The sequence below is a fragment of the Sus scrofa genome, chromosome 4 (genome assembly GCF_054392235.1).
Source record: "Sus scrofa isolate SSC_HxYL_T2T_F1_AM1 chromosome 4, Sscrofa_HxYL_maternal_Yorkshire_Landrace_v2.0, whole genome shotgun sequence".
Taxonomy (NCBI): Eukaryota; Metazoa; Chordata; class Mammalia; order Artiodactyla; family Suidae; genus Sus; species Sus scrofa.
The window spans coordinates 105,052,345-105,073,881 of NC_139386.1; the positions used below are offsets into that span (position 1 = coordinate 105,052,345).

The following is a 21,537-nucleotide window of genomic DNA, read 5'->3' on the forward strand; positions in this document are numbered from 1 at the left end:
GACATATCACTTTGATTTTCATGCTACAATATTACTTGATGAATGAAATAGCTTAAAATGAGAAATTCCTAATGAAATGCTGAGGATTTAATGAGAATAATGCTGGAAAATAATTTTTAACATTCTTTAGTCAATCTGAATTTTTAAAATATAAAATTTAAAGCAGAGCTTCTCAAACTTTAATGCGTATATGAATCACTGGAGATTTTGCCAAAATGTACATTCTGATTCATTAATCTGGGGTGGTGCCAATATTCTATATTTCTAAAAGCACCCAGGTCATGGTGATGTTCCTGATCAGACCACTAGTAGTAAATTGATTTCTAGTAGTAAAGTTCTGAAGTGCTATAATACAAAGATACCATATAGAAACAGTGTAATGTAAAATGAGGGATAGTTAATAAATGTTAACTTGAAATATAAAATTAAGTAATAAACACCATCAGATAAATAGGTTTAAAAAAAAATTCTTAAGTATATGAACCCCACCCTCACCCCAAAGGCCACTGAATGGATGCCAAAAACACTTAAAAGAGGGTAGCTAAAGAGCAGTGGCTATGTGGACACAGCAAAGTCACCTGAGGAACTTTAACAAATACTGGTACCAGTCCATCCAGATTCTGGTTTTACTGGCCTCAGTGCCAATAAACTCTCCCCTAATTACTTCCAATGTGCAGCCAACACAGGAAACTTTGCCCTTCAGTTTTACTCCAGCTTTTCCAGGTGATAAATAAGGATGACACTGCATCTTTAAAACAAAGTCAATAATAGTTTTTTGCAAGTTCCCATCATGGTGCAGTGGAAACCAATCTGACTGGGAACCATGAGGTTGCAGGTTCGATCCCTGGCCTCGCTCGGTGGGTTAAGGATCTGGCGTTGCTGTGAGCTGTGGTGTAGGTCCAGATGCAGCTCGGACTTGGCATTGCTGTGGCTGTGCCTGTGGCATAGGCTGGCAGCTACCGCTCTGACTAGACCCCTACCCTGGGAACCTCCATATGCCACATGTGCGGCCCTAAAAAGACAAATCATAATAATAATAATAGTTCATCGAACAAACATTTCTGGACCTCAGACTAAGTGAGAGGTGTAGAGATTCAGAGCTGCATGACCTCATGACACTGCCCTCAGACATTGAGCGGTTTAGCTAAGGATGTGTGGAGAAAGGACTCTGAGGTGGACAGGATGAACCCTGGTGCCCTGGGCTTCTGGGGCCAGCACGCTACCTCTTACCAGCCAATCTCAACCATGTCTACACAGTAGACAAGGAGCAATTAAAACAGGATCTCTGGGAGTAGGGACCAGGCATTAGTATTTTTTAGAGTTCTCCTGATGATTCCAATGTGTGGGCAGCGTTGAGAACAACAATCCTAGAGAGCTTCTGTCCTGTGGGATTCTGAGAGTCTGTCAAAGGAGTAGGAGATCCACTCTCCTCACTCCTCCCACTGCAGGGGAGTCATTTTTTCTCCTTTTTTCTGCCCTGATTACTGCCTCCAATTCCTTCAGCTCTACTTACACTACCTCACATAGTTCCCCTGTTCTAGATTTTTTTTTTTTTAGAGATACTTTATTTATTTATTTATTTATTTATTGGTCTTTTTTTTTGCCATTTCTTGGGCCGCTCCCACAGCATATGGAGGTTCCCAGGCTAGGGGTCTAATCGGAGCTGTAGCTGCCAGCCTACGCCACAGCCACAGCAACACAGGATCCGAGCCGAGTCTGCGACCTACACCACAGCTCATGGCAACGCCAGATCCTTAACCCACTGAGCAAGGGCAGGGATCGAACCCGCAACCTCATGGTTCCTAGTCGGATTCGTTAACCACTGCGCCACGACGGGAACTCCTGTTCTCCCTTTCTTACATGAACTTCCTGCTCGATATAAGTTATGTGCTTAGGCAGGAACTACAATCATGGTAGATTTGTAGAGGGCAGCTTATTCACCAGTGGCAAGAGATACTAAAATGCAGGAGCAGAAGCTTCTTTTCCCCCTCAATACTGCTCTGTTTTCACTGTCTTTTAGACAGCAGTGGTTGACAGTGATTAAACCCTACCCAGGATCCAATCAGGTGCTTAGAAGGATTTGAAGGTTTCTGTTGACACACAATAACACTTTGTTGTGTTAGTTACTTGAAAAAGAAACAAATATGTGAGTATTTTCCCAGGGGTAAGACCTGTGATTCATTTAGACCTGCTCTGGGAAGCATGGCTCTCTACTCCTTGTACTAAACTTTGAACCTTTGGAAAACAGGGACAGACTTGTATTTTGTAGCATTTAATATGATGGTTTTTTTTTTTTTTAATTACAAAGGGACTTTAGAGATATCTGCTGAAAGAATGAAGTCAACTTCAGAAATTAGCAATGTGTATAATACCCCCTGTCCCCACAAACATCTTAGCTCCAAAATGACCCTGCCACTCATTAATTTATTTTAATTTAAAAATGTGCTTATGTACAAACAACATGTTTAAATAAGCTTTTAATTTTAGAAGTGTTAGATTTACAGAATTATTAAGAGGATATGAGAAGACAATTCCTGGGTACTCCACGCCCAGCGTCCTCTGTTATTACCTTACATTCTATCATATAGTTGTCATAGTTAATGAACAACACTGATACGTTATTATTCACTGAAGTCCATGCCTTATTCAGACTGACTCATCAGTTTTCCTCCTAAAGCTCATTTCCTGTTCCATACGGGAAGACCACTTTACACTTACATTTACATTTAGTTGTCATATCTCCTCGTGGCTGTGACAGTTTCTCAGACTTTCCTTGTTTTTGTTGACCTTGGCAGTTTGGAGGATTACTGGTTAGGTGTTTTGTAGACTGTCCTTCCATTGAAATTTGTCTGATATTTTTATCATGGTTAGACTGGAGTTGTGAATTTTGGGGAGGAAGATTTTAGAGATAAAAGTCCCAGTCTCATCATCTCATGCCAGTGTTACCCGGTATTAAACTAATCACATTGCCATTAACCTTGATGATCTGGCTTGAAATGGTGTTTGTCAGTGTTTGCCACTATAAAGTTGCTCTTTTTTTCTTCCTTGTCATTCTGTACTCTTTGGAAGAAAGTCACTAGGCACACACCACACTTGAGGATGAAGTTGGCTATTCTAGTCCTTTTGTCTTTTCTCATAAACTTTAGAATCCGTTTGTCATTATCTACAAAATAGGTAGCTGGGATATTGTTTGGGATCACATTGACTCTACAGATCAAACTGGAGAAAGTGACATCTTAATACTGAGTCTTCCAACTTAAAAGCACAGAATATCTTTCCATTTATTTGCATATTTGATTTTCTTCACCTGTGTTTTATAGTGTCTGCATATAAATCTCAAACATATTTTGTTAATTTTTTACCTAAATATTTGATTTGAGGGGTATTATAATTGGCATTTTTTTGAAAACTTCAATATAGAATTTTTCATTTCTAGTATATAGGCAAGTACTCAACTATTATATATTAACCTTATAGCCTTCAACCCTGCTAGTAGTTTCAGGATTTAAAAAAAAAAGAAATTCTTTGTGGTTTTCTACATAGACATTCATGTCATCTGTGAATAAAAAATCATTTTATTTATTTCCTCTCAGTCTGTATAATTATATTTCCATTTCTTATCTGATTACATTAGCTAGGATTTCTAGTACAATGTTGAATAGAAGTGGTAAAAGAGGATATCCTTACCTTGTTCTTAATTTTAGGAGGAAATTTTTTGTATTTTCACTATTAAGTATGATGTTAGCTGTAAGTATTTTATAGATGTCCTTTATCAAATTGAAGATGTTTCCCTCTATTCCTAGTTTGCTGAAGGTTTTTATGATAAAAGTATTGTATAAATAATTTTTCTACAAAAATTTAAAAAATCCTTCCTCCTAAATAAATCAGCTTATTTTTCCTACTTTCAAGTTGATTTTTTTTGTTTTGTTTTGTTTTTGTCTTTTTGCCATTTCTTGGGCCGCTCCCACAGCATATGGAGGTTCCCAGGCTAGGGGTCTAATCGGAGCTGTAGTGGACAGCCTACGCCACAGCCACAACAACACAGGATCCAAGCCACATCTGCGACCTACACCCCAGCTCACAGCAACGCTGGATCCTTAAGCCGCTGAGCAAGGTCAGGGATCAAACCCGCAACCTCATGGTTCCTAGTCGGATTCGTTAACCACTGAGCCACGACGGAAATTCCCTTACTTTCAAGTTTACCAATTTAAAATAAAATATACTCACATAACAGGGGAGAAATTATACAATGTGAATTATATTAACACAAGGAGACTGCGGTATACGGTTGCCTCAGGCATACATAATATATATTTGGTGATTAGAATGTGTATTTAATTTTGCAATATTACTTTTTCTACTTAAGGTTATATCATAGGCCATTTTCAATGTTACTACACAGATTTTAAAATCATAGTTTTAAGGGTCTCTAAATTCAGTCCTTATTTCATTTCAAAGCATTTATTAGGCATCTACCATATATCATATACTGTGTTGATAATCGAGATACAAAAAATAAGATATAAATCCTACTTTCGGATACCTCACAGTCATAATAAGAAATGCAGAATATCAAGTGTTTAAGTTGCCTTGATGGCAACATTAGCAGAGAGTTCTGTCAGCTTGGAGGTTGAATGGTGCATCTTACTCTGGGAGAACAAGAAAATCTTCTCTGAAGAAGTGACATTTGATGTGACCTTGAATGACAGATAGGAATTCTCCAAATGAAGAAGCAGTTGAATTAAAAACAGTTTAGGCGTTCCCGTTGTGGCTCAGTGGTTAATGAATCCAACTAGTATCCACAGGGAGGCTGGTTTGGTCCCTTGTCCTGCTCAGTAGGTTAAGGATCTGGCATTGCCATAAGCTGTGGTGTAGGTGCGAGATGCCGCTCCGATGTGGCATTTCTGTGGCTGTGGTACAGTATAGCTCTGATTTGACACCTAGCCTGGGAACTTCCATATGCTGTAGGCGGGGCCCTAAAACAAACAAACAAACAAACAAAAAAAACCCTAAAAATTGTAAAGAAACTAGAATGTTTCAAGAACGATTTAATGACTCAGAGCTAGAGATTAATTGTTGAGAGCATGAAATGAACATTAAAAAGATAGACTGGGATAGATTGTGAAATATGCTGAGTTTCAAAATAAGAAATTTGGTTTTCCAAATGGATTGGTAGAAGCCATTAAGCAGCGGGGTGACAGGATCTCGGAATTTAGCAAGATACCTCAGGAGTGATGTAGAAGACAAATTCTGCATCATATTGAGGCACCATAACTTACTAAACCATTTGCTTATTTGAAGGGCATTTTAAGTGGTTTCTAATTAATTGCTATTTCAAATAATACAAAATGGATATATTTGTGCATGTGATTTTATATTATTTTGCAATTTTCCTTTTAACAAGTTTTTGTGAATAAGAGAAAAAATCATGCTCAACTCTTTTTGAAGTAAATCTTGATGTATTTCATTAGTTGTTATGCATTATATGAACTTTACTTCCTTTTTCTATATGTGCCTTTCTCAATACAATTCAACACATATCTATTAAATGTCTTTTAAGTGCTATTTGTAATTTTATATGGTATGGAAAAGATCATGAATACAAGCCAAGGGGCTTAATCTAGTTGGTGAGATCAAGAATATATTATAAGACATTATGGATGTCTTTGAATCCTAAGCTCAAATATAAACTATAGAAAATGGGGCAGCATCCAAAACTTCATATAGGGCAGAGAAAACCATACCCTAAAAAGAACACTTTGGTTGAAATAGGTAGGATATGTTAGAAGGAGACCAATGAAGAGATTGTAAAAACAGTATTAGCCCCCAAAGGGAACAATATCTTGAAGTATAGAGCAGAGAAATGGGAATGATCAATTCAGGATTCAGAGACTGAAAGATTCTTCTATAAAAATGGGATGAAAATCACCTCTAATATTACTGGGCAAAGCCAATGAATGCCCTCCACTGTGGTCATTTAATGTTCAGTAATACTCAGCATCCAAGTTTCTGTTTCTGGAATAAACAGGAAAGAGGGGAATCCAAATTGGTTAAAGTGATTTTCAATAATCAAACAAGTTGTAAAAAATCTAACAGGTTTGAAAAGTCATCATTGGTGACTAATATAATGGTCTGGGTAGATTTTACACTATTTTATGTGATCACTATGATAACTCCATGAGGTAGTTAGAAAGTTTTTGAGGAAGCAGATAAGTTAACCTGGATGGGGGAAGAACAGTGAACTACAGTTTAATGTCAGCTAGAGCAATGCTTCTCAGCTTTCAGGTGCATCTGGATCACCTGAGGATTTTGCCAAAAGGCAGGTTCAGATTCAGTAGGTCTGGGGTAGGGCCTGAGATTCTGCATTTTAAACAATCTCCTAAGTGATGCCCCTGCTGCCTGTTTACAGATCTTACTTTAGGTAGCAAGGATCTAGAGCAGTGGTTCTCAAATTACAGTGTATTTTGTTGGGCATTAAATGGTTCTGAGACTAGTTCCAATATGAGGGAGGTAGGCGAGAGAGGGGGTCCGCTGATACCAACAAACCGTTCTCAGACACCAGAAGGGTGTCCATGAATTCAACTCATTCTTTTTTCTGATGCTTATTCTTCCAGAGACAGTATTAGATTCCACAAAATTGAGGGCTCAGTTCTACATGACTGCCCCCTGGGGGCCACTTCAGACACCAGTCACAAGCCCAGGGGGCCACTTCAGACACCAAGCCCTGGGGGCCACTTCAGACACCAGTCACAAGCCCAGGTTATTACTTGTTATTCTTACTGACTAGCTAAAAACTGGAGGTTCCAGTAACCCCCTCCTTGGACCTTGGACTTCAAATGTCAGTCTCAAGTCCGTGTTGTTACCTATACTGTGACCAACTGGCTACAAATCAGAAGTTCCTATGACCCCCTTGTTAGCTTCCATTAATTTGCTAGCACGACTCACAAAACTCAGGAAACCCATTTACCCACTAGATTACTGGTTTGTTATAAACGGATATAACTTAGGAATAGCCAAATGGAAGAGATGCACAGGGAAAAGGGCACGAAGCTTCCATGCCCTCTACAGCACACCACACTCTTCTAATATCTTGGGTTCACTAACCTGGAAACTCCCTGAACCCCATTCCTTTGGGTTTTATAGAGGCTCCATTACACAGGCATGACAGAGTAAATCATTGGGCATTGGCTACTGATTCAACCTCCAGCCCCTCTCTCCTCCCCAGACATCAGGGGGTGGGCAACTGAAAGTTCCAACCCTCTAAACCGGCTAATGATTTGCTCCATTGGCAAACACTCCTCATCCTCAGCTGCTTTCTGAAAGTCACCTTTACATAACAAAAGACATGTTTAACACAGAGGAAAGTACAAGAGTTTGGGAACATCTGAGCCAGGAACTGTAGAGGAAGACCAAATATATATGAGAAATATATTCAACTGAATGACCAATATATATTTCTTACAAATCACAATATCCCAGGCATTTAGCTTATTTCATTTTTATATTATAAATAAAGTTATCCTTAACATCCTGTAACATAAATCTTTGTCTATAATGCTGAATCTTTCTGTAAAGGGCTGTTTCAAGGGTTCTGATATACTTGCCATACTGCTCTCCAAAAATCACTATACTAACTTACACTTTCTCCAGCATAAAATCTCATTTCACCTCATTTTTGTTAATACTGAGTAACTGTCTTTTATTATTTAAAAAAAAAAATGGGGGGGTTCCTGTTGTGGCTCAGCAGTAACAAACCAGACTAGTATCCATGAGGATGTAGGTTCAATCCCTGGCCTCACTCTGTGGGTTAAGGATCTGGCTTTACCATGAGCTATGTTGTAGGTCACAGACTCGACTCAAATCTGGCATTGCTCTGGCTGGGGCAGCTGCAGCTCTGATTTGAACCCTAGCCTGGGAACTTCCATATGCTACAGGTATACCCGTAAAAAGCAAAAGAAAAAGAAAGAATAAAATGGGAACACATTGTGAACAAAATATAAGGTAATACAGTATTTCCTGCAGAACAATGAGAAAAGTATATGAAAACCCTTGAAACTTCTCTAGGCTTTGAAATATATACACTACTTAAAAGATTACTCCTCAGATGGGCAGTTCTCTCTTGAAGTCTTATGTCACTGCAGTCAGGTGACAGCTGAAACTCATGCTGTGACCTCTGTGCTCACATGTTCACAATGTCAGCAGGAATAACCAGCACTTCTGGGGCTGGTTGCACATCTCTCTATCCCAAACATTCTCTTCATGTGGCTTCCTCACAGAATGGTGGTTGCAGGGTAGCTGGACTTCTTACATGGCTGCTCACTTCCACCAGAACAAGCTTTCTAAGACACCCAGGCAGAAGCTGCAAGACCACTTATGACTGACTTAGTTGTAGAAGCCATGCAGTATCAACCCAACTGCATGCGACTGGTCAAAGCAAGTAAAAAAGACAACTCAGATTCATGGGGAAGCGACTATAGAAGGGCACAAATACTGGGATTTGTGAAGGGGTGTGTGTGTGTGTGTGTCAGTCTGTGAGTCTGCACAACTTTTTTAAAATTGGCATTTCTTTCAGAAAACTCTTCCTCATGTTTATGAGCTGTTTATATACCAGGGCCTTAATGCTCAAGTGGCTATGAACGCTTTTTATTTATTGCAGGTAGAACCTGAAGAAGGAAGGGCCAGTATTTACAAATCAGTGATCATCAACACTTCCAAGGAGATGATGTGCTTCAGTGACTATCCCATCCCAGATCATTATCCCAACTTCATGCACAACTCCAAGGTCTTGGAGTATTTCAAGATGTATGCCAAAGAATTTGACCTTCTAAAGTATATTCGATTTAAGGTAGGGAATCTTGTGGGTGTCTCTGCGTTTGAAGTTGTTTATCCTGTAAATGAGAAACTGGTGGCTTCACTTACCAGTGCTCATGTGTAAAGTGGTTTGATATATTCATGAATCTCACCTACTCAGACAGACTCTACTCTGTCTTCTCTGCATTTGAAAAATATTCATGGAAAGGTCCCTCTATATATTTTGACTGCAAGTCTAGGAAGCCAACTTCATTTCATTGCCTTCATTCTATATCATTTATTTGCAATAAAACAAATGAGGGTATGGGAACTTTAAAACCATCTGGTTCCACAACTTGTCTACTACTGCTTAGCCCTTTTATACTTTCGGAAGAACTTTACAATGCATTTTTTTAATGCGATCACAATAACCCAGTGAAGTAGTTATTGAAAAGTTATGAGGAAGCAAAGAAGTTAACTCTGTTGTAGAGGAGAAAGAATACTGAGTTGGGGAACAAATGCTTGAGTTCTAGCCTTTGCTCGACCACTAATCAACTTTGATGTCATAATTCCTGCTTGTAAAACAAAGTGATTATACTAAATCACTTCAAAGGTTCCTTCCTGCTGTAAAGTCTTCCAGGATATTTCTTTCATTTAAAATCATGACCATAAAAGAAAAGGTATTTCTGACAGCTGGCAAAAGGTAAAACCAAATCTTCTATATTCTGATCATTCTACTAAATCATGCCTTTTTCTGTTTAACAACAAAAATAAAATGGCAATATTCAGTGATAAAGTCCAGAGACAGTTACTTACAACCTAGTAGTGCTTTTTTTCACTTGTTAAAACACTTATTGAACAAGTTTGATATCATACTGAGCAGTAAAGATCCACACCAAAAAAATCCATGATTCCAGAGTTTAGGTAAGGGAAAATGAAGACAAATTTCATTGTAAACATAATTAATAAGACTTACATGGGCATAACTGAGAGCTACTACACATTGCAGTTCAGAGGATAGATACTTAACCCATTAGGGCATGAGGCATCAGGCACCAGGGAGGTGTCCTTAGTGTTAATACCAAGCTAAATCTTGAAGAGTGAGTATCTCCATGTGAAGAAAGAATATAAGGATGATCCAGGCAGAAGCACCAGCCTGTGTAAAGGTAAGAACATGACAGAGAGGAACTCTGAATGGTACAGGATGCCTCGGGTATACGAGAGAGGTGTCTGTATTGGTCCCCCAAGACATGGTCATAAACCCTAGAAGCCCATAGGAACACATTCTTAATGTCTCCTTAGGCTGGGAAGAGTAACACACATTTATTATTAATTTTTAAAACAAAAATTATACCACTGACTATTCCATCTCACACCTTCTTTCTTTATGGTTAATTGTAAAAGGGGCACTTACGGGAGTCAAAGGGAAGTTCATTTACATAAAATATGAGCCACTGAAATGTTCTACTATTTGATGAGGAAGGAGAGCCCTATAGCTCAATCACAAGTTTAAGGCTAAACAGTGAGAACAGGACTTGAGGTAAGAAGACATTAGAGGGTCTCAGGATGTCTGGGATGTAGGGAGGACTAGGCATTTGGTACAAGGAGTGTCTTAGAAACACAAGAGAAGCCCAGACTTTATTCAAGTATCATATTGCTTTACAGTATGATCCAAGAGAAGGAGTAACTGGCACTTTCCAGAAGCAGAAGACAGTGCGACATTAGCCTGCCCACCCGGTTTGATTTAGCTTGCCTTATGAATGTTTTCTCCCTCTGACCATAGACCCAAACAAAAAAGTTCTTATTTGTGGAGTATGAAAATCAAGTATCCCTGCATGAGCCCTATTATGTGGCATCAGCCCTTTGCAGAACCCTCTGCAAGGAGTCACGTCAGGGAAGATGGCCACTGTATAGACTGTAGTTATAGGCCCCTGTGGCTACCCCTTTTCTTTTTAGACTACTGTGTGCAGTGTGAAGAAGCAGCCTGATTTCTCCACTTCAGGCCAGTGGGAGGTGGTCACGGAATTTGAAGGGGAAAAGGAGGTGAACATCTTTGATGGAGTTATGGTTTGCACTGGCCATCACACCAATGCTCACTTACCCTTGGAAAGCTTCCCTGGTAAGTGGCCTATCAGGAAGGAAGACCCTTGAGCCTTGCCTGTGACCTGATCCCAAGGAATGGGGGGATTGTGGTCTGAACGGTTCCTACCTTGTGATGAAATAAGGCTTATCCTAATTCTGCACATTCCCCTGAAAGATGCTAGGGTAACTTGTATTATTGCTATTTGGGAGGTAGAGATAATGGGAATCTGGGAGACTGGAGGAAAAGAGAAAGGTCTGTAGTGAGTCTCACAATGACTGTAGTTTTCTTAAGGATCAAAAGAAAGAAGGTGGGTGCGCTTTAGGTTGAATAAGGGCTTTTTTTTTTTTGGCAATCAAGGAAACAAACAGGAATATTGAGTTTTGAAGGAAGAAAGAAAGAAAGCTTGAAGAAAGAGTTTACCATCTTTGGCTTGGATTTTCACCTTGAGGGGAGAAAAAGCACTCCATGCATACTCTAGAGTATATAAAAACATATATTCTCCAACTGACATAGAAGTAGATATTTATAGAAGATGAAAGGGGGGAAAGGGGGGGTGGGGGATAGGCAAAACAGGTGAAGGGAAGTAAGAGATACAAACTACCAGTTATAAATAAACAAGTCACGGGGAGGTAATGCACAGCACAAGGAATCTAATCAAAATATAACAACTTTGTGTGTTGCATAATCTATAAAAATATCAAATTACTATGTTGTACATCGGAAACAGATACAATACTATCAGTTATCTACACTTCAATTAAAAACATGAAGAGAATGAAAAGACTAAGAGAATGGAGGTTTCCTGAAGCAGTTTGGATTTGTGAGTCCACAAGTCCAAACTACAAACAGATCCTGAATTAAGCAGACTACTTAGGATAAGGAAATCAGAAGGTTCTGCTCTGAGGCTGTGGAAAAGGAAACAGGCAAAAATATTCAGAAAGCCACGCATGCACCTGAGTGAGTGAAGGGAGAATGTATGGAGACTATGTACATAAACTCTACCCACTGCCAACAAAAATAATAAAGAATGATTTAACAAATGATACAGGTAAACCATCCCCCTATAATTATTTTCTCTTCTCTTGCAGGAATTGAAAAGTTCAAAGGACAATACTTCCATAGTCGAGACTATAAGACTCCAGAGAGTTTCACTGGAAAGAGAGTCATTATAATTGGCATTGGGAATTCTGGAGGGGACCTGGCTGTGGAAATTAGCCACACAGCCAAGCAGGTTTGAATTAGTAAATTATCTACTTTACTTCACCAAGGAAGCTGTGGGTGGACCCAAGGCAGTGTATAGATACCTGCCCATAGCACATCCGTGCCGGCAGCCAATGTAGGGCTTGGTTTCATTGCCTCAGTTGGCAGCATTATGACAGATGATAGGATGGAGCCAAGGTTACAAGTTGGATTCCCATCATTCTTTTGGCCTCACACTAAGGCATTCGGTCACGAACACAGTACTCATCATCTCACTCAGCTCTCTCTCCAGAGTGTGACTCTGGCTTTGCAGAAGACCAAGTGATTGCTAGGAGAGCTTGTTAAAATGCCTCCTTCAGAGTGTAGATCATCTGTTGCCAGTAGAAATACTGTGATCTCATCTGAAGGAAGGCATACTGGGTCATTGAAAGCTTTTCATTCAGAGGATGGTGGGGGAATTTTCCTCTTTACTCCCCAAATGGAAATAAGAAGCAGTCTTATGCTTCCAAAGAAACATGGACATCAGTATGACAAGCATCCACATTGTAGCACATGCGAGCCGCTCTCCCCATCCTTCGCATACAGTTAGGTAACACAGAATGACATTTGCTCAAAAGCAGTTTCTATGACCTTGAGGGTTTTTGGGTCGTTTTGGGTTCTGTATCATAAACTTTGAACTGGGCAGAAAGTGTCTTCATTACAAATTCCTAGAAAAAGATATCATTGATATGTTTTGTTATTCATGTCTTTATTGAATCATAATTTTATTGGCAACAGGTAATGCCTGGTTGTGCTTCAGTAACTTGAAGCTGTACTTCTTCACACTTTTGCTTTATGTAAGTTTAATGCCGCAAATTTGTTAAATGACCTTTACCCAGAAACTCCATTCAGTAACATTCTCAGTACTATCCTCATCTGTCAACACCAAACTGATTTCATATGTTACCCCACAAATTAATTCCACAAGCATTTATTAGGAACTAGGTATAGACAAGAACGGGTAAAAATGTGTGTGGTTGTTAGGATAAAAGAATGAATAAGGTATGTGGTGGGACCCAAGGCAGGAGGTTTCTTTAATATCACTGGCTTGTTAAATGGCAGTTATAGAGGAGCTGGGCCTTACAAGCAATGAAGAATCATGGATTCCCAAAGAACAAAGCAGAGAGACTGGGTGGATATAAGGCGACTGGGTCTGAGAAAGCCTTGTGATGTATGTATTATTCTCACTATTTTATTTTATTTTATTTTTATTTTATTTACATGTGTACAACCATCATCACAATCCAATTTTAGGACATTTCCATCCCAGACACTCAGTCCACCCCTCCCTCCCCACCACCCGTTCCATATGATAACCATAAGTTTTTAAAGTCTGTGAGTCTGTTTCTGTTCTGCAAATAGGTTCATCCGTATCCTCTATGTCACTATTTTATTCACAGAGAACTTTTTCATTGAGTCTCTGAGCATTTACATTAATCATATACCTATGTAACAAAAGTTATATAGACTGCCCACGAAAACATTTGTTCCCAAGGTCATTTTTGCTATTTCAACCTCAAGCAAGTTATTCATCTTTTCCATGACTCTAATGCATAAAATGAACAGAAAAATACCTGCCTCAAGAGGTAGTTGTATTGATTATGTAAAAATATAGATAAAGGAACTAGTACAGTGACTTAAGGTGAAAATTCTCAATAATAGAAGTGATGATGATGATGATGTGTTGGAGACTAAAAGTTGAGTATGCTGTACCTCCCACCTTGGAGAAAACACATTTGGAAAGACAAAAAACAAGAATGCATAGTGTTAAATATCAATAGAAATGATAAATATCTTTGGGGTTTTTTTGTTATTTTTTGTCTTTTAGGGCCAAACCTATGGCATATGAAGGTTCCTAAGCTAGGGGTCAAATCAGAGCCATAGCCTCTGGCCTATACCACAGCCACAGCAATGCCATCCGAGCCACATCCAAGTGACCTACACTGCTTATTGTAGCAAGCCAGATCCTTTAACCCACAGAGCAAGGCCAGGGATTGAACCCGCATTGTCATGCATACTAGTCAGGTTCTTAACCTGCTGAGCAACAACGGGAATTCCAGATACATACAAGGTTTTGTAATAATGCAAACAGTGTCAAAGGCAAAAAAAAAGCCTGAGCGTTTTGGATTAACTGACCTCCAGTTGCTTTCACTTTACTGTTCCATGATTTTCAGTGGGTTGGACAGGTGATAAGTGCTATGGAAGTTCAGATGATGGAGAATTATCAGCCAGAATGGTCAGTGGTGTCTTCATGGAGGAGGCAGACTTGATCTGGATCTTAAAAATGAATGGACTTTGGAGAATTAAGGGGATAGGGGCTTTTCAGGGAGGCATAATGACATTCAAAAGAAATGCAGTGGAGACTCAGAGCAAGATAAATTCTTGTGAATACACTAATTTCATTGTAAGCTTAGTGTTTGAGAAGAAAATGTCAGGGAATTAGGGGAAAAAAAAAAGATTGGCAGAGAGTAAAAAGCCAAATTAATGAGTTCGAACTGCATCTTGAAGAAAATGGTGTCCTGTTTAAGGATTATGAATCAGAGAATGGCAAAAACAAACAATTTTTTTCCCATGCCCCAGGTTTTCCTCAGCACCAGAAGAGGGGCTTGGATCCTCAATCGTGTAGGAGACTACGGATATCCTATTGATGTGTTGCTTTCTTCTCGATTTTATCATTTTATGAAGAATATCTGTGGTCAATCAATATCAAATATATCTTTGGAGAGACAGCTGAATAAAAGGTTCGACCATGAAATGTTTGGCCTGAAGCCTAAACACAGGTATGTTCCCAGGATGGGAGGTGGCCAGTAATGGTCGAGGCAGAGTAAGGACAGTAGCAACCTCTACCTGTACATTAAGTAAATCCACAGAATCTGAGATCAGATTTCTACCTGTCCCCAAGAAGTCCAGGTTCTACTGGTCTGTAATTTTCAGTCTATAAATCTCCTTCACATTAACCATTTTATCATTTCCCCAGATACCAGTTCCTTTTACAGAATGTCCAATAACAGCAGCAAAATGTTAGTAGGGAGCAAACACTAATATTTTTCATTCATTCATTCGTTCATTCATCCAACAAACACTGAGCATCTGTTATGAACCAAGCATTATCGTGGCATGAGAATACAGACTAAAGACCTAATAGTAATATTGATGCAAATAATACCACCTTACCTTTTTGAGGACTTAATATAAGACAAGCACAGTGCTAAAGGAGTTACATGCATTATCTCTTTTGATCCCCATAATAGCCCCATAGGTGGCTACTATTTTTATTTCTATTTTGCGAATATAAAAATTGACACTTAGAGGAGTTCCCGCTGTGGTACAATGGGATTGGCAGAGTCTCTGGAGCACTGGGACACAGGTTCCATCCCTGGCCTGGCACAGTGGGTTAAAGGATCCAGCGTCACAGCTGCAGCTTGGATCTGACCTTGGCTGGGGAAATCCATAAGCTGAGGGGAAGGGAATAAAAAATTGACTCTTAGAGAAACTTATTTGTCTGAGATCACACAAGTAATAAACGATAGACTCAAGAATTGGACTTTACATTAAATACTCTAACAAGAAGAGAGAGCATAATATGATAAAGAAATGCATAGAGGACTCTAAGAGTATGAAGGATGGGGTCCTCACACAGCCAAGAAGGTAGGCGGTGATAGCTTTTCCAGAGGCTGAATTTAAGTGGTTTTGTCCCCCTCCAACTTCTAACGGTTTTAAAGTTTAGATTTACTCACTCTAAAATAGTAAATACAAGAGTTCCCTGGTAGGCTAGTGGGTTAAGGATCTGGCATTGTCATTGCTGTGGTGTGGGTTAAATCCCTGGCCCAAGAAGTCCTGCATGTCATGGGTGCTGCCAAAAATAAATACATAAATGAAATGAAATAGTAAATACAATGAGCACTCTCATATCTACTTTACTTAGATTCACCTATTTTTTTGGCCATATCCATGACATGCAGAAGTTGCCTGGCCAGGGACCAAACCAAAGCCACAGCAGTGACAAAGCCAGGTCCTTAACCTGTTAGGCTGCTAAGGAGCTCCTAGATTCACCTGTTACTAACAGTTTATTACATTTGCTTTCCCTCTCTCCCCCTCTCTGGAGATAGATAGATCCATACACACATAGCGTCCATATACACATACATGCATTCATGCATATTTTTTCTGAACCATTTGAGAATAAGTTGTGGTCAACAAATCACTTTGTTCTACACTCCTTAGCATATATTGTCTAAGAAAAAGGGCATTCTTCTACATAAACCTAATACAATTATCACACTTGGTAAATTTAACCTTGATAAAATAGCATTATCTAGTATACTGCATCTTAAAATTTCCCTAATTGTTGCAATTATATTTGTAGGCTTTTTATTTTTAAATTCAGGACCCTGTCAGATATTTCACTGTTGCATTTAGTTTTCATATCTCTTTAACCACATAATCTGAAATAATGCTCCATTTTTTTGACAGAGACTTTTTTTAAGGAATTGAAGCCATTTTTTTGGTAGAAAGTCTCTAAATTTGGACTTGCACAGTTGTTCTGCCTTTATTCTATTTAGGTTAAACATTGTGGTGCAAATGCTCATAGGTTATGTTGTGCCTTCTTGGTGGATCACATCAGGAGCCATATGATAGCAGTTTATGGCATATTAATGATGTTAAATTTAATCACTTGGATTAGGTGGTACCTCCCAGGTTTCTCGTTTGTAAAGATATTTTTTCCTTTGAAATTAATCAGTGGGGGTGACACTTAGGGAGTGTGTTCCCCAACAACCTTTCAGCCATTTATTTCACCCAATTTATGGAAACTATAGCATCCTTAACTTTGGTGATCACAAAATAAAGTGAGGCTTCAGGGAACAATTGGAGATAGTCAAACAAGTAGGGTAAGAAAGTAGCATTCTAATTATAAACACAGGGTCTTGGAATAGCAAAAAAAAATACAATCTGCTCTGAGATGGGCACACAGTTTGGTTTGGCTGGACTATAAACAGAGATGGAAGAGTGACTGAGTACATGGAAGAGTGACTGAGTACATCTCCAGGATCATTGGGCAGGTACATGAAAACCTTTGCATGGTATGGTAAATCAAAAGCTTAGAATGAAGACAGTCCAGAGCCACTGAAAGATTTTAAGCAAGTGATTTTATGACATAATAATAAATGGATTTTGGACAATCACTCCAAAACTGCTGTATAAGATTGACCGAAGGGAGATGGAGCAGGAGGCCCTAAAGCCAATTGTAATGGTCCAGGTGAAGTAGAGAATAAATAAAACTATTCTGGGGATGTTAAGAGGAAAAGGATGGCCTTGGTGACCATAGGTAAGACCCACAATTTTGTGGCTAGAGCAACAGTGTGGATGGTGGTACTCTTGAGGAAAAGAAGTTTGGGGAGAAAGATGAAATGATGAGGTTGGAATGAGAGCAGAATCTGTACCTAAAGCTTTGAGTCAAAGCATTACTAAATGCTGCAAACCAGTAATTATTTAAACATATCATGTTCCTGAGAATAGACCAGCTCTGTCTGAACAAGATAGGCTGAGGATTCTCAGAGCCTTCAACACAGGATCCAAGGACTCAGATTGCTTTTTAGAAAGGTCTAAGACTCCACAAATATGCCTTTTTTTTTGGTCCCCCTTATGCTATGTTATTTCTAGGAGACACTATTTACCATGCCCAGAGGATCCCAAGGGACTTCACAGAAAACCATTTTGATATAAATCCTAAAGTCCTAGGCTTCATGACCTTGAGCAAGCCACTTAACTTCTTTAGGCCTTAGTTTCCTCATCTGTAAAACCTGGGTAATGAGACCTGTCTTGTCTCCTTTGCTTGGTTTGTGCGAGATTAAAATAAGTTAATGTATGCAAAATCAATTTATAACTATAATTACTATAACTATGTAATTTATTTTTATTTCTTATTTATTTATTTTTTGTCTTTTTGCCTTTTTTTAGGTCCACTCCTGCGGCATATGGAGGTTCCCAGGCAAGGGGTCGAATCAGAGCTGTAGCTGCTGGCCTATGCCACAGCCACAGCAACACAGGATCCAAGCGGCATCTGCAACCTACACCACAGCTCATGGCAATGCCAGATCCTTAACCCACTGAGCAAGGCCAGGGATCCAACCGGCAACCTCATGGTTCCTAGTCGGATTCATTAACCACTGACCCGTGATGGGAACTCTGATATAACTATGTAATTTATTATATAGTTTGGAAAATGATAGTCTGAGTCTTGTTCTTGGGCCTCTGAACTTGAAATGAGACTCAACTGAATGCTGATTGTCCGGTTCTGCAGACTTCTTTTGTTTTTTTAATTTTTAAAATTTTATTATTATTAAAGTATAGTTGATATACAGTGTTTCCTCAAGTTCTGTTGTACAACTAAGTGACCCAATCACACACATTTCCCTGTGCTGAACAGTAGGATCCCATTGCCCATCCATTCCAAATATAACAGTTTGCATCCCCGAAACCCCCGAAATGCCCATCCATCCTACTCCCTCCTCTTCCCCCTACCCAAACCCTAAGTCTACTCTTCTTGGCCATGATCTGTTTCTGTTTTTTGTTTGCTTGCTTGTTTGTTATTTTTAGATAGGATCATCTGTTCCATAGTTTAGATTCCACAAATAAGTGATATCATATGGTATTTGTCTTTTTCTTTCTGGCTTACTTCACTTAGTATGAGAGTCTCTAGATCCATCCATGTTCCTGCAAATGGCATTAGTTTGTATTTTTATGGCTGAGTAACATTGTATATATGTACCACATCTTCTTAATCCATTCATCTGTCAATGGACATTTAGGTTTTTACATGTCTTGGCTATTGTTAATAGTGCTGCTATGAACTTGGAGGTGCATGTGTCTTTTTCAGTGAAAGTATTGTCTGGATATATGCCCAGCAGTGAAACTGCTGGGTCATACGGTAGTTCTATATTTAGTTTCCTGAGGTGCCTCCATACTGTTTTCCATAGTGGTTGTACCAATTTACATTCCCAGCAACAGTAGAGAAGGGTACATTTTTCTCCACGCCCTCTGCAGCATTTGTTATTTGTTGACTTGTTAATGATGGTCATTCTGACTGGTGTGAGGTGGTACCTCATTGTAGTCTTGTGCATTTCTCTAATAATTAATGATATTGAACATTTTTTCATATGTCTGTTGGCCATCCATATGTCGTCTTTGGAGAAATGTCTATTTAGATCTTCTGCCCATTTTTCAATTGGGTTATTTGTTTTTTTTGTTGTTGAGCTGCATAAGTTGTTTGTATATTTTGGAGATTAGGCCCTTGTCTGTTACATTGTTGGCAAAGATTTTCTCCCATTCTGTGGGTCGTCTTTTCATTTTTTTTAAAATGGTTTCCTTTGCTGTACAAAAGCTTTTGAGTTTGATTAGGTCCAATTGGTTTATTTGTGTCTTTATTGTCATTATTCTAGGAAGTAGATCAAACAAGATGTTGCTGTGATTTATGTCAAAGAGCATTCTACCTATGTTTTATAGTGGCCGGCCTTATATTTAGGTTGAAGACCTCTTGATACATGGATAGAACTACTGGACACTGGCCTTATCATATCACTGAGAATATTGCTATTCCTTGAGAAACCATATACCTACTCTTTAAATAAAACTATTCTTCCTGGAGTCCCTGTTGTGGCTCAGTGGAAACGAACCTGACTAGCATCCATGAGGACACAGGTTCGATTCCTGGCCTTGCTCAGTGCGTTAAGGATCCGGCATTGCCGTGAGCTGTGGTGTAGGTTGAAGATGCAGCTTGGACCTGGTGTTGCTGTGGCTGTGGTGTAGGCTGGCAGATACAGCTCTGATTTTTTTTTTTTTTTTACCCCTAGCCTGGGAACCTCCATATGCCACAGGTGCGGCCCTAAATGACAAAAAACAAAACAAAACAAAACAAAACAAATTCTTCCTTCACTTCTCCAACACCTTCCCTTTTATTGCCATCAAGGTGCAACTTCTACTCAGAGATCCCTTATCTGTATCAAGCTGGTGTACATTAGACCTTTCCCAGTTTCATGAGTAGACCAAAACGAAGACCATTGGCATATTGTTTAACCACTTCAATCGAAGTAGAATTTTACATACATGGTAATGCTCTCTCTCTCTCCCCCCCCCCCGCCTTTTTTATCATCATTCACAGAGCTCTAAGTCAGCATCCTACCGTAAATGATGATCTACCAAACCGTATAATTTCAGGCCTGGTGAAGGTGAAAGCAAATGTGAAGGAATTCACAGAGACAGCTGCCATATTTGAGGATGGCTCCAGGGAGGATGACATTGATGCTGTTATCTTTGCTACAGGCTATAGCTTTGACTTTCCTTTTCTTGAGGATTGTGTCAAAGTGGTCAAAAATAAGATATCCCTGTATAAAATGGTCTTCCCTCCTAACCTAGAAAAGCCTACTCTTGCAATCATTGGCTTGATCCAGCCCTTAGGTGCCATTATGCCCATTTCAGAGCTCCAAGGACGCTGGGCCACTCAAGTATTTAAAGGTAAGTAACCATGCAAGCTGATTACCTAATTCCTTAGTGGTATATTGAACTGTTTATGTTTCTGCTTATAAATAGCTGAGACAGTATGTATGATGGTAACACTGCCTGGCACAAAATTAATGCTCAAAAATTAATTTTTGAGTGATATAAAGTAGTAATTTATAACCATGGACATATAGTGGAATCTCATGAGAATATTTCCCACAAGGCATGCTTTGACTGGTGGTTATTTAATAAGTTCAGGGTGGAGCAGATATAAGGTTGTTGAGCAGATGTTCCCTGGAAGATTCCAATGTGCACCCAGATCAGAATCCACTCATTTAGATTTTACACAACTGGTATATATTTGTGAAACAAAAGAATTTAATCTTCTTTCATTGTAGTTAGAGAAAGTTAAATATAGAAATGCTGTGAATTGATTTCAGCCAAAAATTAAGACCTGGTTAAAGACTAGTCCAGAATGTAGAAGATTGAGAACCACTCAAATTCTCACTTTCTCCCCTTTTATTTCCTCTTTCAGAAAGATTTGGCTTGGAGAACATGAGGAAAAACTTTGGGGTTGGGGATAGTAGGCTCAATATGAATCAGCAGAATGATAGGGCTTCCAAAAAACTTAAGTGTATCTAGCGTCATTAAAAAAACTGATGTCTTGGAATTTACAATTGTTCTTCTCTAAACTGGTCACCCAGAAGTGAAACTGGAGTACATTGAAAGAAGAAAGACAAGATGGTTAAAGGATTTTAAAATGTGCTATTCAAAGTACTACTGAAGGAGCTGGAGAGGTTTTGCCTAGAGAAGATTCAGGGATATGTAAAAACTCCCTTCAGGACTTCCCATCATAGCTCAGCATGTTAAGGACCTGGCCAGTATCCATGAGGATTCGGGTTCGATCCCTCACTCAGTGGGTTAAGGAT

The 21,537-nt window shown here is 39.1% G+C and overlaps 2 protein-coding genes across 44 annotated transcripts in view; one reads left to right on the forward strand and one right to left on the reverse strand.

Moving 5' to 3' along the window:
• Positions 1 to 21,537, reverse strand: part of CHD1L (chromodomain helicase DNA binding protein 1 like) — a 177,338-nt gene that overhangs the window by 74,212 nt on the left and 81,589 nt on the right. For 9 of the 40 annotated variants that reach the window (XR_014844273.1, XR_014844278.1, XR_014844282.1 and 6 more), the window contains exon 3: positions 14,249 to 15,567. The exons of 24 other annotated variants lie outside the window; for them this stretch is intronic. The gene's annotated coding sequence lies outside the window, so the exon portion shown is untranslated. The remainder of the gene's footprint in view (positions 1 to 14,248; positions 15,568 to 21,537) is intronic. 7 more of the 40 variants (XR_014844277.1, XM_085023171.1, XM_085023179.1 and 4 more) reach the window with 2 other exon arrangements.
• Positions 1 to 21,537, forward strand: part of FMO5 (flavin containing dimethylaniline monoxygenase 5) — a 35,884-nt gene that overhangs the window by 2,642 nt on the left and 11,705 nt on the right. For all 4 annotated transcript variants that reach the window (XM_005653073.4, XM_001928594.5, XM_005653074.4 and 1 more), the window contains exons 3-7: positions 8,657 to 8,845; positions 10,747 to 10,909; positions 11,962 to 12,104; positions 14,693 to 14,892; positions 20,271 to 20,623. In XM_005653073.4, coding sequence (XP_005653130.1) covers positions 8,657 to 8,845; positions 10,747 to 10,909; positions 11,962 to 12,104; positions 14,693 to 14,892; positions 20,271 to 20,623 — 1,048 coding nt within the window. The remainder of the gene's footprint in view (positions 1 to 8,656; positions 8,846 to 10,746; positions 10,910 to 11,961; positions 12,105 to 14,692; positions 14,893 to 20,270; positions 20,624 to 21,537) is intronic.